Source organism: Anomalospiza imberbis, chromosome 19 (assembly GCF_031753505.1).
Source record: "Anomalospiza imberbis isolate Cuckoo-Finch-1a 21T00152 chromosome 19, ASM3175350v1, whole genome shotgun sequence".
Lineage (NCBI taxonomy): Eukaryota > Metazoa > Chordata > Aves > Passeriformes > Viduidae > Anomalospiza > Anomalospiza imberbis.
The window spans coordinates 8,837,072-8,850,720 of record NC_089699.1 but is presented as its reverse complement, the minus strand read 5'-3'; the positions used below and the strand labels follow the sequence as shown (position 1 = coordinate 8,850,720).

General features: G+C 55.3%; 1 protein-coding gene across 1 annotated transcript; it reads right to left on the bottom strand.

Moving 5' to 3' along the window:
* Window positions 1-2,037: 2,037 nt before the first annotated feature.
* On the bottom strand, window positions 2,038-13,070 carry XYLT2 (xylosyltransferase 2). Its single transcript, XM_068209564.1, has 11 exons — window positions 12,908-13,070; window positions 7,551-8,022; window positions 6,914-7,089; window positions 6,395-6,597; window positions 5,918-5,998; window positions 5,556-5,772; window positions 4,978-5,154; window positions 3,881-4,143; window positions 3,577-3,772; window positions 2,854-3,187; window positions 2,038-2,494 (listed from the first exon to the last, which is right to left on the bottom strand). The coding sequence occupies exons 1-11, from the start codon at window positions 13,058-13,060 to the stop codon at window positions 2,172-2,174; spliced, it is 2,595 nt and encodes an 864-aa protein (XP_068065665.1). The 5' UTR covers window positions 13,061-13,070; the 3' UTR covers window positions 2,038-2,171.
* Window positions 13,071-13,649: the final 579 nt, after the last annotated feature.

Sequence of the window (13,649 nt, the reverse complement as noted above, 5' to 3'; positions counted from 1 at the left end):
CCGCAGGAGGCTCCTGGCCCCGCAGGCAACAGGAGGTGCCCGCTCATTAGCCGATTAACACCTTAATTAAGTGCCATGTCAACGCTAAGTATCTGAGTACCTTCAGGGCAGCCGCTGCCAGGGTGTAACCGCACTCAGCCCGTGGCTACGGGTCACTCCCGAGCTCTCACTCTCCAGCCATAGACTTTGAAAACCCCAAGCCTTATCTTGGATTATACATCAACCATCTGAGGAAAGCGACCCTGCCCCAACACCCTCACAGGCCCTGTCCCGGTGCCCAGGAGGGATTTACACTCTCACCAGGTACGGGCAAACCTTCCCCACCCTCCACCCATTCCATAGTGCCACAAAAACCCGACACACCAAACTGTAGAGATAGAGATGTATTTGTGGTGATGTTGCATATTTAAGACAACTTTACATAATGGTTCTGACAGAGTTTTGGCGTCCTCCCGTGTGTGGCCCTTCTCCCCCCACATTCCTCCACTGCCCCAAAGCACCCCAGGCAGAAGTGGGTGCAGGACAGGGGGGTTGAGTGCCAGCAGGTACCTGCCTTCACACACAGAGGTCTCAGTCCCCTCCGTTTTACAGTACACATTTTGCAACACCCACATCCTTAAATCTGGAGACTGGGAGTGTCAGACCTGCTGGGCGGAGAGAAGTGGGACATGGGAGAAAAGTTAGGATGGCACAGATCCATGGAGACAGCAAAACCCCACCAGCTCCTGAGACCCTGCTTTGAGCAGAGGGTTGGACCAGATGGGCTCCAGATTGTCCCAGCTGTGAAGTATCTTCCCAGGGTGAAACCAAACCCAGACTTCTCCAGGCAGCATCAGTCTTGGAGAGAAGAACGTTGGAGGCAGTCCCCAAGGACATATCCTGGGGGCACTGCAGGGAAGGGGGATGCTTCACTGCAACCCTTCCCAAGAGGAGGTGGCGCTTCTTCCCTCTGGAGCAGTGGGAAGCAGAAACAGCAGAGGGAGGGAGGATGGGGCTGGCTGGACCTCATCTCGCCGCTTTGCTTTTTGCCCAGAGAAGCACAGCAGGTCCTGAAAGCTTCTACGGACGGGGGAGAAAAGAAAAGGTCGGGTCAAGGAGCTGTGGCACAGGGCAGCCCTCCAGGCACAGCTCATCCGCAGCAGGACATCGGCCCTGTGGATAATATTTTGGCAGAGGGTCAGGGCGTCCTTTTGCTGAAGTGGAGACAGAAGTGGCAGGGTCTACAGCATGGCTTGTTGGACCTGAACCACACATGAGCACTCCCTGCTCGCTGTTACACAACACACCGGGGCTCCAGACATTTGGCATAACTGGGTAGCTGCCCCACAACCTGGGGGCAACCCTGCCCCAAGGCCAACAGGTTTCAGGTCCCCAGCAGCCCTCAGGAGGAAATGGGCAAATGGCAAAACAATAATAATAATAATAATAATAAAAAAGGATGTAAACGACCAAGCACCCTGTCCTGTAGCACCAGGACACCCAAGGGAACAAGGTATGTTACAGTCTGAAGGGAAATGGAGACACAGGGACTTCCCGGCTAATGCGGGGTCTTGTCTCTATTGCACTTTGCATTATATATATTTCTATATATATATTTATAAAAATACAAACTAAAGGGCTGGGGTGGAAAGGATGAGATGTAAACCCTAGGACAGCAGCAGCTCCATGCACACAGCAGGTTTTGATCTCTTCTGCTTCTGCCTATCCCCAGTCCCTCATCAGCCCACCAGGGCAGCAGCCAGCAAAAAAGGGCCTATCCTGTCAAGTTCTAGTCCGGGGCTGGGTAGGATGCTGAGCTGGTCCAGAGCCTGCCCACCCACCAGCCATCCCTCCCTCCCACATCACCCTTTCCTGAAGCCCCAAGGCCTGGAGTAACAAACACACAGCTTTTCCTAGGTGCCTGCCATGCCCCCACAGGGATGGGCACTCCAGCACGCTCTCCCTGGCCAGCAAGGGCTCATTCCTGCAGAGATGGGCAAGAACCACCTCATGCCTCTCCCTCTGCCCAAAATTCCCCACAGGAGAAGGGTTTCCCCTGCCTGGAGGTTCCCATTTTCTCTTCCTTGAGTGACTACGGTGCAAATGGCACAGGGTGATGTGGTCCGGAGACACCCCCCAAATCAGAAACGGAGGATGCTCCTGCTCCCAAGGCTGCTCTCTGGCTGCTCCTGCTACCTCAGCCGCCCATCAGGTTTGACGGGCCCCAGTTCTGATTTGGGGTCTGGGGAGAGGGAGCTCCAGGAGGTTTTGCTGCAGGTCTCCAAGGAAGCGCAGGCAGAGGGGCTGCTGACACAGACGTTGGCTGCGGACCAGAAGGTGCTGATGGCAGCATCCGCCCAGTCCTCCAGCTCCTTGCCCGTCAGCTGTGCCTTCTGCATTGCATCCTCCTCTGCCGCCTCAGAGCGTGGCAGGTTGAGGATCCCGCCCAGGCCCTGGAAGTTCTGGTCCATGTACTCATTGCGGGGGGGGCCACCATGCAGCCAGTTGCTGTCATCTAGGAAAGAGAGAGAAGAGAGAGGATGAGCAGTGCAGCAACATTCTGGCACCCTGCAGGTCCTACCCCCAACTCCAGTTGGGGCACAGCACTCATCCCTTTGCAACCCCAGCTCCCTTCCAGCACAAGGAAAAGGATGCTGCTGGAGGAAGGATCTGACTGACATGGGCCCATGGGCTCTCCACAGCTGCCAAGAGGATAGCCCAGGATAAGGATTCACATGGGCAAGGGGCACCAGTGGAAAACTGGATCCAGCCTGGTCATCAGCTGCAGCCCAGGGGCCAACACAGGGGGGAAGCACTTTGGACTGCCCACAGGGACACCCTCTCATCCAGCCCCAAACTCCAGAGTATCCTCACCTTTCCTGAGAGGCTGCTTGCGGTGGAAGGTCTGAGGCACCACCAGGAACTGGTTCTCCCCCAGAGGCTCCCAGAACTGGAGGAGGCGAATGGTCCAGATGCCAGGGCGCAGGGGGTGGTTGAGTGGGGGCTTGTACTGGGTGAACTCTGCCTCAGCATCCACCGTGATGTCGTAGGAGGTGGCAATGACATAGGTGGGGTCAATCCACACCACCGTGGCCGTCAGGTTGGGGCCCCGTGACCACTTCTGCATGGCCACCGGCTCATCATAAGGCCCCATCAAGCCTCCAAAATTGCGGAAGAGTCTTTCCTTGGGGTCCCACTCTGTGCCCACCTGGTGGGACAGGAAACACAAGCAGTGGGATACTGGGCAAGGAGACACTATCAGCTGAGGTTCTGTGTTTCACCTGCCCGAAATAGAGAACACATAAACCCTAGCATCCAAAGCAATGGACACTCCACGGATCACACACCAGCACTAATTCAGCTGTGCAAGGCCTCCTGCAGCTGCAGGCGCTGGATCTTACCTGCCTCTGAAAGATCGCCTGAAGGCCTGTTCACTAATGATCAGCTCCTCACAAATAAACCAAACTCCCAGATAAAGGTTTGTTCTCAGACACAATGGTAGCTGTGTCCCTTCTGTCCCCATGGCATGAAGGTGGGGCAGAGGAGGAATGGCAGCACAGAGTGAGAGAAAGCCAGGGAGGAAAGTGCCGCATTTACCTCTAGGTTTTGCAAGCGGTTTGCTTGCCCTCCACGACCTGACAGCTTCAGAGCTCCTTGGGGCATCATCCACACCTCCAAGGATTCTGCCCGCCCAGTCGCCAAATTTTGCACTTCCTGCATCACCAGGTAACCCTGGAAATGGTCGTCATAGAAATATAAGTGCACACTGGAGGGGAAGCCTCGAGGCTCAAACCTGGAGATACAGACAGAGAGGTTGCACATCTGAGCATAAGCACACTTCCAGCACAAGATAAAGGCCTCCATTTGGAGCCTGGGTTAAGACCACAGAAAAATACCCTACCTGCAGAGCTTGTCAGCCTTGGCTGCCGGTGTGGATGAGGCTTTGTGGAGCCCCAGCCTGGAAAAGGCTGTATAGAAGGTGAGGGTGACATCAGTGAGACCACTGAGCCCATCAACACGGTCATAGACGTTTTCCCAGTAGGCCTTGAGGGCCGGGGTGTTGGCGGGGTAGCTGCCGTAGAGGTGCGTGTCCAGGATCTCCAGCACTTCCTGATTCACTGTTGACTCAAACTTGCGGGCGAAGAAAGTGGGTCTGGAGAGTTGCTGGAAGAGCACAGGCATTTCTAACAATGTTGGCTGCACCCACTCTGCCCTCCCACTCCAGCAGGATCCATACTACCCGCTTTGAAGGCACAGGCTAAGGAGCAGCACAGCACAGCCACCCTGAATGTGGGATCCTCTATGACAGGATCAGTGGGAGCACACCAACAGTTACTGGTAATGCAGATGGGTCCCCATCTTTCCCACCACCTCCCTGTTTCCGTGCCCAGAACCAGCCATGTGTCATGGAGCTCCTTTACTGCAATCTCTACTCTGATGGGCTCCCACCCACCAGAGCCACTGCTGAGCCCTGCATTAGCTCTGGCCAAGTGGCACAGCCTGCAGGAACAGCATCTTGGGCTCTGCAAGCCTGGAAAATCCTGCCACAACTGCTTCTTTCAGGGCTGGCTCTATCTCCCCCAAGCCTCCTGTGTTCAGTCCACATCTCCATGCACTGAGAGCATGGGAGACGTTTCGTCACAAGGCATTTTGACCTGCCAAAGAAACAGCACTCTGAAGGGGTTTTACTAAAAAAGTATTTCTCTCAAGTGATACAATTGCAGGGAAAGAGCAGGAAAACAGGAGAGAAAGTCTGGGAATAGAAGCAATGCTGCAAGCAGAAGCCTGGCTGCAGGGCAAGACACTCAGGATAATCCCACTGCCTGTTTACAGACACATCTACACTGAGCCCCACTGGAGAACCCGATCATGCTCCAGTCTCTTGTGGGGACATGCACAGCAGCTGGCTCTGCAGCCTGGGGTGCCCACAGGACAGCTCAGAGAGAAGAGGACAGGGAGGAGGGGAAAGAGCAGGAGAGAAAGGAGGATCTTTTTCACCTGTAGCCGAAGGAAGTCCTGGGGTTTGAAGTCATTTGGGGAGCACCCGCACCAGTCGACTATGTGTTTATATTGGCACTTACAGCCCAGCTTCCGGTTCCAGTTGGTCACTCGGAGGTTGTTATCGACCAGCGTCTCACAGGCGTGGCTGTTCTCCAGGACCGTGTGGAAGAAGGACTGTGCAAGGCAGAAAAGGGGCAGGACAGCCGGTGGCATGGAGGACAGGTCGTTAATGGAGACCCCCACTCACAGAGGAGGACAGACCTCAACTGCTACTGAACAGAAACCTGCCCATTCCCAGCAGAGGGCAACACTTAAGGGACCAGGCTTGCACCAGTCCTCATCTGGCCCAGAGGGTGACTGGACCTAAAGCTGGGCTGTATGTAAACATGACCCCTGACCTCTCTGCTCCTCTCTTCCCTCTTTCATACCTAAGTCTGAAAAAGGGGAGGCACAAAATTGCCTGAGCAGAACCAGCAACACCATTTGCAGGTACCCAGAGCAGGGAGGACGTGGGAAAGATATGTTAAGCACAGTAGGAAGAAAAATCTGTCCTGTGGCCCACAGGCAGCACCCACCTCAGCTGGCAGGAGTGTGTAGGTGTAGAACTGGCGCAGCTGGGACACCAGCTGGTCCTCAGCATAGACCACATATTCCACAAAGCTGCGTGTCAGAGAGAACCAGTCAGAGCCCCCATCCACCACGATGCCCTCGGGGATGTGGCGTTCGCCCAGTCGCCACATGTGGGAGTCACATTCGTGGAACAAGCGGTCCAGGCCCTGCTTCTTGATAAACCTGGGCATGGGGATGAGGAGTTAGGAGTGTCAACCACCTTGCAATGTGCAGATGCATCCCCTCCCTGCCACAGCTGTTTCAGTTCTTTTCTGAAATCCCTCACTTTCTGTTCCTCCAGTTCAGCTGTGCCTTTAGCTGAGATTACCTGGCATTGTCTCGGCCATGTGACTTCAGGAAGTTCTTATCTCGGTATTTGGACAGGAACATCACCAGTTCATCATTGGTCCTGAAGTGGAAATCAGGAATCATTAATGCTCCTGGGGTAAAGCAGCCCAGTAAACATTCATTCTGCAAGAGCCATTAGACACAAGGTACCCAAAGCTGCTGACTCAAAACCTGGTTCCACCACTGGACAGACAAAGACACAGCCTCTCTGCTGTGTCTTGTGCTTCACATGCATATTCTCCTGCAATACCCAGACCACAGGAAAAAACAGCTTCGGAGGTACTTGCTGGGCTCCTCTGCATACATGGGTCCAGCCTGGCCCCAAAACATCATCACCAACATGTGGGTGCAATCTCCAACCCCATCTCCCTCAGCTCCCTGCTCCTCCTAAGGCTTCTGCAGCATCACACAGCCCCAACACCTCCAGCCCCCTCCCATGCCCCAGTAAGACACTCACCTTGTGGGGTAATCAGTGGCACTCAGGTTGATGAAGAAGTCCCAGGGCCACTCAGACAATTCCAGCAGGTCCTTCATGCTACGCAGGTACATCTTCAGCAAGCTGGCACCTCCCCAGATGGTCACCATGCGCCAGGGTGTCACACGGATGTTGGGGTAGTGCCGGGCCAGCTCCACAGCCTCGCGATGGAGGTAGCTGGAGCGCTGCCAGGGAACATGGCTCACCCTCAGCAAGGAGCTCATCCTCCCAGGGGCCGTTTTCCTTGCTACCAGCCCGGAGTCAGCCCTTGCAGCAGCCTCCACAAGAAGAGAAGCATCAAAAAGGGCAGGGGGGATAGATCCTGCTTCTGTAGGGTTGCAGAAGTAGCGGCAGAGGGTCACAGCTCCACAGCAGCGAGGACTAACCCTATCCAGCCACTTTCCTCACTCACCACCACCACCACCGTGCCTCAGCTCTGCTCCCTCTCCCAGGGACCGATGGAGCACTGTTAGCACCCACTCCCTCACCCCTGCCACACACCTTGTCCACGTGGATGTAGAAGAAGTGCTGCTGGTGGTACACGGCCTTGATGAGCCGCTTCAGCTGGCGGATGGCCCTGCCATGCACCACCAGCATGTAGGCAATGCGCACAGGCTTGCTGGGGGGCCCCTGCTGCAGCCGGCTTTCATCCCACTGGATCACAGGGCTGACCTTGCCTGCATGGGGAGGGAGAGGGGTATCAGCCACCCCTATTCTTGGTATCTACTACCTGGAGCTCCTGAGCAAGGCAGGGGAGAGCAGGGAAGCACTCAGCCTTGGGCAAACCCCAAACTGGCTGCAGTGCCAGGGCATGGTAGCACATGCAGCCCCTTGTGTTACACTGATGGGGGGTTTTGGGAAAGGGGGTGCCCTCCTCTGGTGCCTCAAAACAGAAAATGCAGCTGGGCCTGGCTCTGACCTCTGCAGAACTGCAGAATGGGATGAACAGCCCAACTTAAGAAGGCTGGCACAACTCTGACTGGATTACAGAGGCAGTGGTAATCTGGGAATCAGTGACAAGATTGAGGCCGCTATTTGCCTGGTGGGACAGTTTGGTGACATAAAGCAGGTGGCCTACCAGCCTCCCTGGGATATTCCCGATGCCCAGGATGACCAGGAACACTCCAGCAGGACTCACCCGAGAGCTGGCAGTGGCGAGGCACGGACTGGGGCATGAGGCTGCCAGCCCGGTGCAGACACACCACGTTGGCAATCTCCTGTTGGCACTGTTTGCTGCTGGCCCGGGCCAGCGCCGACAGGGCATCTTTGCCCGTGATTTCGCACTTGGGGGTGAAGCTGTTCTCAGTGGGCTGGGGAGCCCCCTCCACGCTGCCCGTGTCACCCTGCTGGAAGATGGCCAGCTGAGCCTCCCCACGCAGCTCCGTCAGGTTCCTGTGGCTGGAGGAATCCAGCATGGCCGGCAGTCTCCATCCTGGTTTGTGCCTGGCCGTGACGGCTCTCACCACCTTGGACACCATGGCCCCGGGGCTGTCCAGCCGGCCCCGCCATCGGCCATGCTTCCGGCTGGCACCGCTCCGGCGCCCAGCAGAGCTGTCCGAGTCCTTGGAGCCATCGCTGCTCTCCGGAAACCCAGCTTTTTTCTGCCGCTCCTGTTGCAGGTTCACGTGGATACAGAAGAGAGGACAGACAGCATTAACTTGGGCCTGCTTCTCCCTAGATCTGTCAGCATGCTCCTCAGAGCATCCGTTCCCGGTCCCCACAGAGCTCAATGCCGCAGCATGACAGGTGCTCCAGGACCAACTGCTGTGCAGCACAGGACATTACACAGCCCCTTCACCACCCAAAACCCCAGGCTAAGACCCAGCAGCAGCCCCTTGCCTACGCCCCCATCATGAGGACACCCAGACAGTCTCACTCTCTGTGGTTGGGCTCACTGCAGACTAAATGGACACAGTGAGTTGTGTCTGCACCAGCCACCCTCTGAGGTCTGCCCACCTGCAGGGACATTCCTGATGCCAGAGATGAGCACTGGGCTGTACTGGCTGGTGATGGCTATTTCATTGTGAGGTTATTGGACCAACTCTTCCCTGCCATGACCACGCTGTGAGCACAAGCCCAACGCAGCCAGAGTCCCAGGCAGCCACAGCTGTGCTCTCTGGGCTGAAAGCACTGGACAGGAATAGACCTAGACCCTGCCCATGCTCCCCTCCCTGGACCCTGGCTCCCCATGCTGGGCTGGGGCAGGCACTGCCATCACCACCATCCCTAGAAATCCAGTCACAAATCCTCCTGTGGACACAAGATGTGTAAAGGGAACACTAAATTACACTTTGTTACCTCTGCTAGGCTGGCTGAACAGCAGAGATAGTCAGCCTTGGGGAGAGCAGGGAGCTGGGAACTTTGGATACCACTCTCATGGGAAATAACTTTCCCAGTGAGTGTACCCGTGATGTCGGGGCCATGTGCCCCAGCCCACCGCAGGCACTCCTGGATGACAGGCAGGCAGCTGCCTGCTCCAGCCCAGCCTCCCAGGGCTGTCTCACAGCACCCCCAAACTCTGACTGCCCAGCAGCTGTGCCAGGCACCATGGGGAGCTGTAAGGAACTACCAGGAGTATTCCTGAGCTGTGGCATCTCACAAGGATGGACAGATGCCTCACAAGGACAGCAGGATGAACTAGCCCCTGGCACAAAACTCCCCTGAGGGTGTAGCTGCTGGGAAGGTCACAGCCAGGAGAAAGCAGAGTGAAAAGGCTGGAAAGCATTTGCTGTGATCTGCCCATTTCAGAGTCCCCAGACTACCCATGTTGTGCTGGCATAGCCATGGCCAAACCACTGCTTAAATCCCAAAGGGTTGGTTTGGAGGGGATCAGCCAAGCCTGCTTCCACCCAGACAGGCGTCACAGGCAGCCCAAGACAGGCAGTGAACCCTTCATTAGTCACCATGCAGGACCATCTGTTCCAGAGCTATAAACCTGTTTTCCCCACAGAGCATCACAGGAGAGGGCAGCTGGAAGGCCACAAGTGAGGAGAGTATCTTCCATGTTCCTACAAGAAGAGACTTGCTGATCCCACTCACATCCTGCACTCCCCAACACACCTGACTCTGGGGACACCCCCTATTCGATGCCCACCTGTGGTTACTGTCCTGCTCATCCCTCTGGAAGAAGCCCTGTTCCCAGCTCAGGAGCATGCCTAGCTGCCTTTCCCAGTAGGGAAGTTGTTAGAAGCATTGCCAGCCCTTCTGGAGCTGCTAGCCAAGGAACTCAAGGCTTTCTAATTACTGCACCACAGCAGAGTGCTCCCTCCACCCCAGCCTGGCAGGGAATGGCTCCGGCCACATTGTTCTGCTGTATTTAAGACCTGTGTGGGACAGCCAGTGAGGCTCCCCATCCCCTCCTTCTGACACACAGATGACTCCCGGCACCAGCCAGCGCTCACTTAGAGTCACAGAATCATTTAGGTTAGAAAGACTTGCTAAGATCACCCAACTCTTAAACCCCTGTCAAGGCCACCACTAAAACATGTCCCCAAGCACCACATCTACATATCTTTTAGATACTTCCAGAGTCGTGACTCCACCAGCTCCTCATCCAGCCTGTTCAAGGGCTTTACAGCCCTTTTGGTGACAAAGCTTTCGCTAATATCCAACCTAAACCTCCCCTGGTATAACTTGAGGCCATTTCTTCTTGTCCTGTTGCTTGTTACCGGAGAGACTTGTCCTGTTCTGCCTCCCCCAGTGCGAGACTGCCAGCCCAGAGTGAAACGGAGCCATGGGTCATGTATCTACCTGCAAGTCATCCCCTGCACAGGTCCCACTGTGCCACTGGGAGGAGTAGAGCTAACAGCACCTGGTTTCTGCAGGATTCCCTCTCTGGCTGTCTGACTCTGGTTTCTGCCACATACCAGCACTTATCAGGCAAAACCAGCACCAAAATGTTCCAAAGTCATCAGAGGAATCCCGAGTTAAAATGGCTGGAGTAAGTCCTCTAAAAACAAACTCTTTGGCAGGAAAAGTAACTATCAAGGAATCTCTTCTCCAGAAGAAAAGACACTTCATAGGATGCTTCTCTTGTGGCCACAGCACACAGAGGACACCAACACACAAGCCCCAGAGAGGTGCCCCCTCCTGCCTGGACAGACAAAGACAGGAGACCAAGTGGCTAGAACACTGCAGTGACAGATCCTCTTCTCCACCCACAAGGAAACTTTGTGGTTTAAGTTTTACTGGTGCCAGCTCCACCATGGACTAAGAGCTTGAGGAAGCTGATGTGCTCATTCAGGAGCTGTGGGTGTCACGACGACAGAGGCAGGATTGCTCTGGTCTCTCATGCTCCCACCTGTGTGGGGAGAAACTCATGCTGACCACAGCAGGAATGGGAATTTCCTCTCCCATCCATCAATCTGGATAGGGATTGTGTTGTTTGATCCTGGTGGAACAAGATTAATTTGGTTTCCAGGAGGAAAAACAGTGCTGACTTGGGCAGATGGAGACAGATCCAAATACTCCTGGTCTGCGCTCCATAAAGCATCTGCTTGGTAAACAGAGGGCGCCTTGCAGGACCCCAAAATAGGGCTTGGGAAGAGAACTGATAGATCCAAGAGGCACAGCCAGCTCCACAGCACTTCCAGGACTCCAGTGTCTCTTTCTTTCTCCACAGCCAGTCACAGCCCATTCACAGTGGGGATGAGCTGTGTCCATTAGTGGGAAGGAGCTATTTACTATGGCAATTAGAGAAATCCCAAACTTCCGTGAATGCTTTCAGGCCTGCAAGACCAGACTCTGCTGGGACTGTTCCTCTGGCTTTACCAGAAATGCCGTTAGGGAAATGGTGTCTCCTCTAGGTCTGGCCAAAATCAGATAGCAGGACAGCACAGAAACCATTTTATAAGAATTAAAGGTTAACTGGACTTTTCCCAGCTGGCTAATGGGTTCAGGCTGTCCATGAAGTTAAGGATGGTTCTTTTATTCCCCAAAGAGGCTTGTCAGTTCCCAGGACTGCTGGTGGTGAACCAACTCCACTCCAGGAAAGGGGACCCATGGCCAAACCCCTTCAGCTGCCCAGCTCAGTTTTGGGATGAGACATGGGGAAGCCAGACAAGGACCAAGACACAATGAGCCAACCCAGGAGGCTGTGAAGGGCAGGAGCAGAGAACAGCAGACAAACAGTGCAGGATGGTACAGAGGGAAGGAGAAGCCAGGATGGGTGAAGTAATTTGATCAAGGTCACAGAATAGGCAGAGGAGCAGTTGGGCACTCCTTGGTGCCAGACCAGTCTGCTCTCACACTTCCAGTGCCTCCAGATCACGATCCTCTCCTCGCCACATTCATTCCCTGGTTCTGTGCTGGTGATGGGCGTATGGCCATTCCCCGGGGCCCAGGAGGAGGCCCAAGGCTGGGAATTCACCTGCTGAATGAGTGCTGTCACTCTAGAGACCTTCCCCACTGCAAGGGGCTGCCCCGTTCCCCTTCTCACCTCTTTGCTCTCAAGGAAAGTCTTCTAGACCTCCTGACCATGGGATCACCCTCCACACCAGGGAGGCAATACGAGGCTTCAGCCACTGGTCCACACAGACATAGCAGACCTGGACACAGTCTGGGCAGCTCCCAACAAATAAACAAATCCAAATTAACAACCCACAGGTGGGAGCTTTGTTTGAAGGTGGCAGCAATGTGCTTCATCAGCCCGGGTCCTCTTTGATACCTTCTCTGTGTCTGACCTTGGCCAAACTCCTTCACCAGACCATGCCTCAGTTTCCCCACAATCACAAGAAAGAAGTGATGCCATTTGGCCTTAGTAGGGTGTTCTAGTAAAAAGACATCAGCGACTCCAAAAGGTCCTTGTACTCTCCCACTTCACAGCAATACCTCTCACCAGAACAGCTACACAGGAGCTGACACAAACCTGCCAGCTCTCTGAACTCCATGATTTTTGGTTTGGGTGTCCCTGAGTCCAGTTTCCCACAACATCCCCGAAACCACAAGTGCAAGATCCCCATCAAGCCCCTCACAAGCCCCACTCTGTGCCAGACCCAAAACAAACCCCCTGGGCCACAAGCTCTCCTTCTCAGGTGCTGTGACCCTGCACCGCTGCAGCCAGAAGCCCCCCAGGAAACATCCCGCTGCCCACCCCACCACCAACACCTTCAGCAGCCTGAAGCTGCAGGAACCTCCACCCCAGGAACCCAGGAACCCTGTCCTGGGTCTGGGCCTTGCACAGCCCGCCCCAGCTCCTGAGCAAGGGGACACTCGCGACCCCCGGGGCACTGTCCCTGCCACGGGCTCCCCCACGAAAGCCCCTTCGAGCCCCCACCGCCCTCCCATGGCCCCCCAGGCCCTCAGCCCACCTCGAGCCCCCCAGGCCTCCCCGGTCTCCCGCGTCATCCTCAGCCCCCTGACGGCCCCCTCAGCCCTGTTATCGCCCTCCTTCAGCACGGCCCCCGCACCCTCCACCGCCCCTCCCTCCCCTCACCGTCCACCCGGCAGACGCCGGCCGCCCCCTCCCTCCCTCCCTCCCTCCCTCCCGCGGCACACCTCGGCCAGGCCCTCCTCATCAAGGCCAGCGGAGCTCCACAGGACGAGTCCCTGGAGCAGGAGGATGGCGAGAGCCGTAGCGGCCGCCAGCCGGTACCGCCGCACCAGCTTCCGCGCCCGCCCGCCGGCCGCCATCGCCCCGCCGGCCACCATGGCCCGACGCGCCGCCGCCACCGCCGCGCATGCGCGGGCACGGGGAGGCGGGGCCAGGGCGGGGTGGGGGCGGAGACAGACGGCGGGGGCGGGGCCTGTGAGTGAACGTGAGCGTGTAAATGAGAGTGAATGGGAGTGAGCGAATTAATGTAATTGTGAATGAATGTGTAAATGTGAATGAATGTGAGGGAATTAATGTGTGTAAATGAGAGTGAATGAGAGTGAGTGCATTAATGTAAATGTGAATGAGAGTGAGCGAATTAATGTGTGTAAATGAGAGTGAATGGGAGTGAGCGAATTAATGTAATTGTGAATGAATGTGTAAATGTGAATGAATGTGAGGGAATTAATGTGTGTAAATGAGAGTGAATGAACGTGAGTGCATTAATGTGTGTAAATGTGAATGAATGTGAGCGAATTAATGTAAATGTGAATGAATGTGAGCGAATTAATGTGTGTAAATGAGAGTGAATGAACGTGAGTGCATTAATGTAAATGTGAATGAGAGTGAGCGAATTAATGTGTGTAAATGAGAGTGAATGGGAGTGAGCGAATTAATGTAAATGTGAATGAATGTGAGCGAATTAAT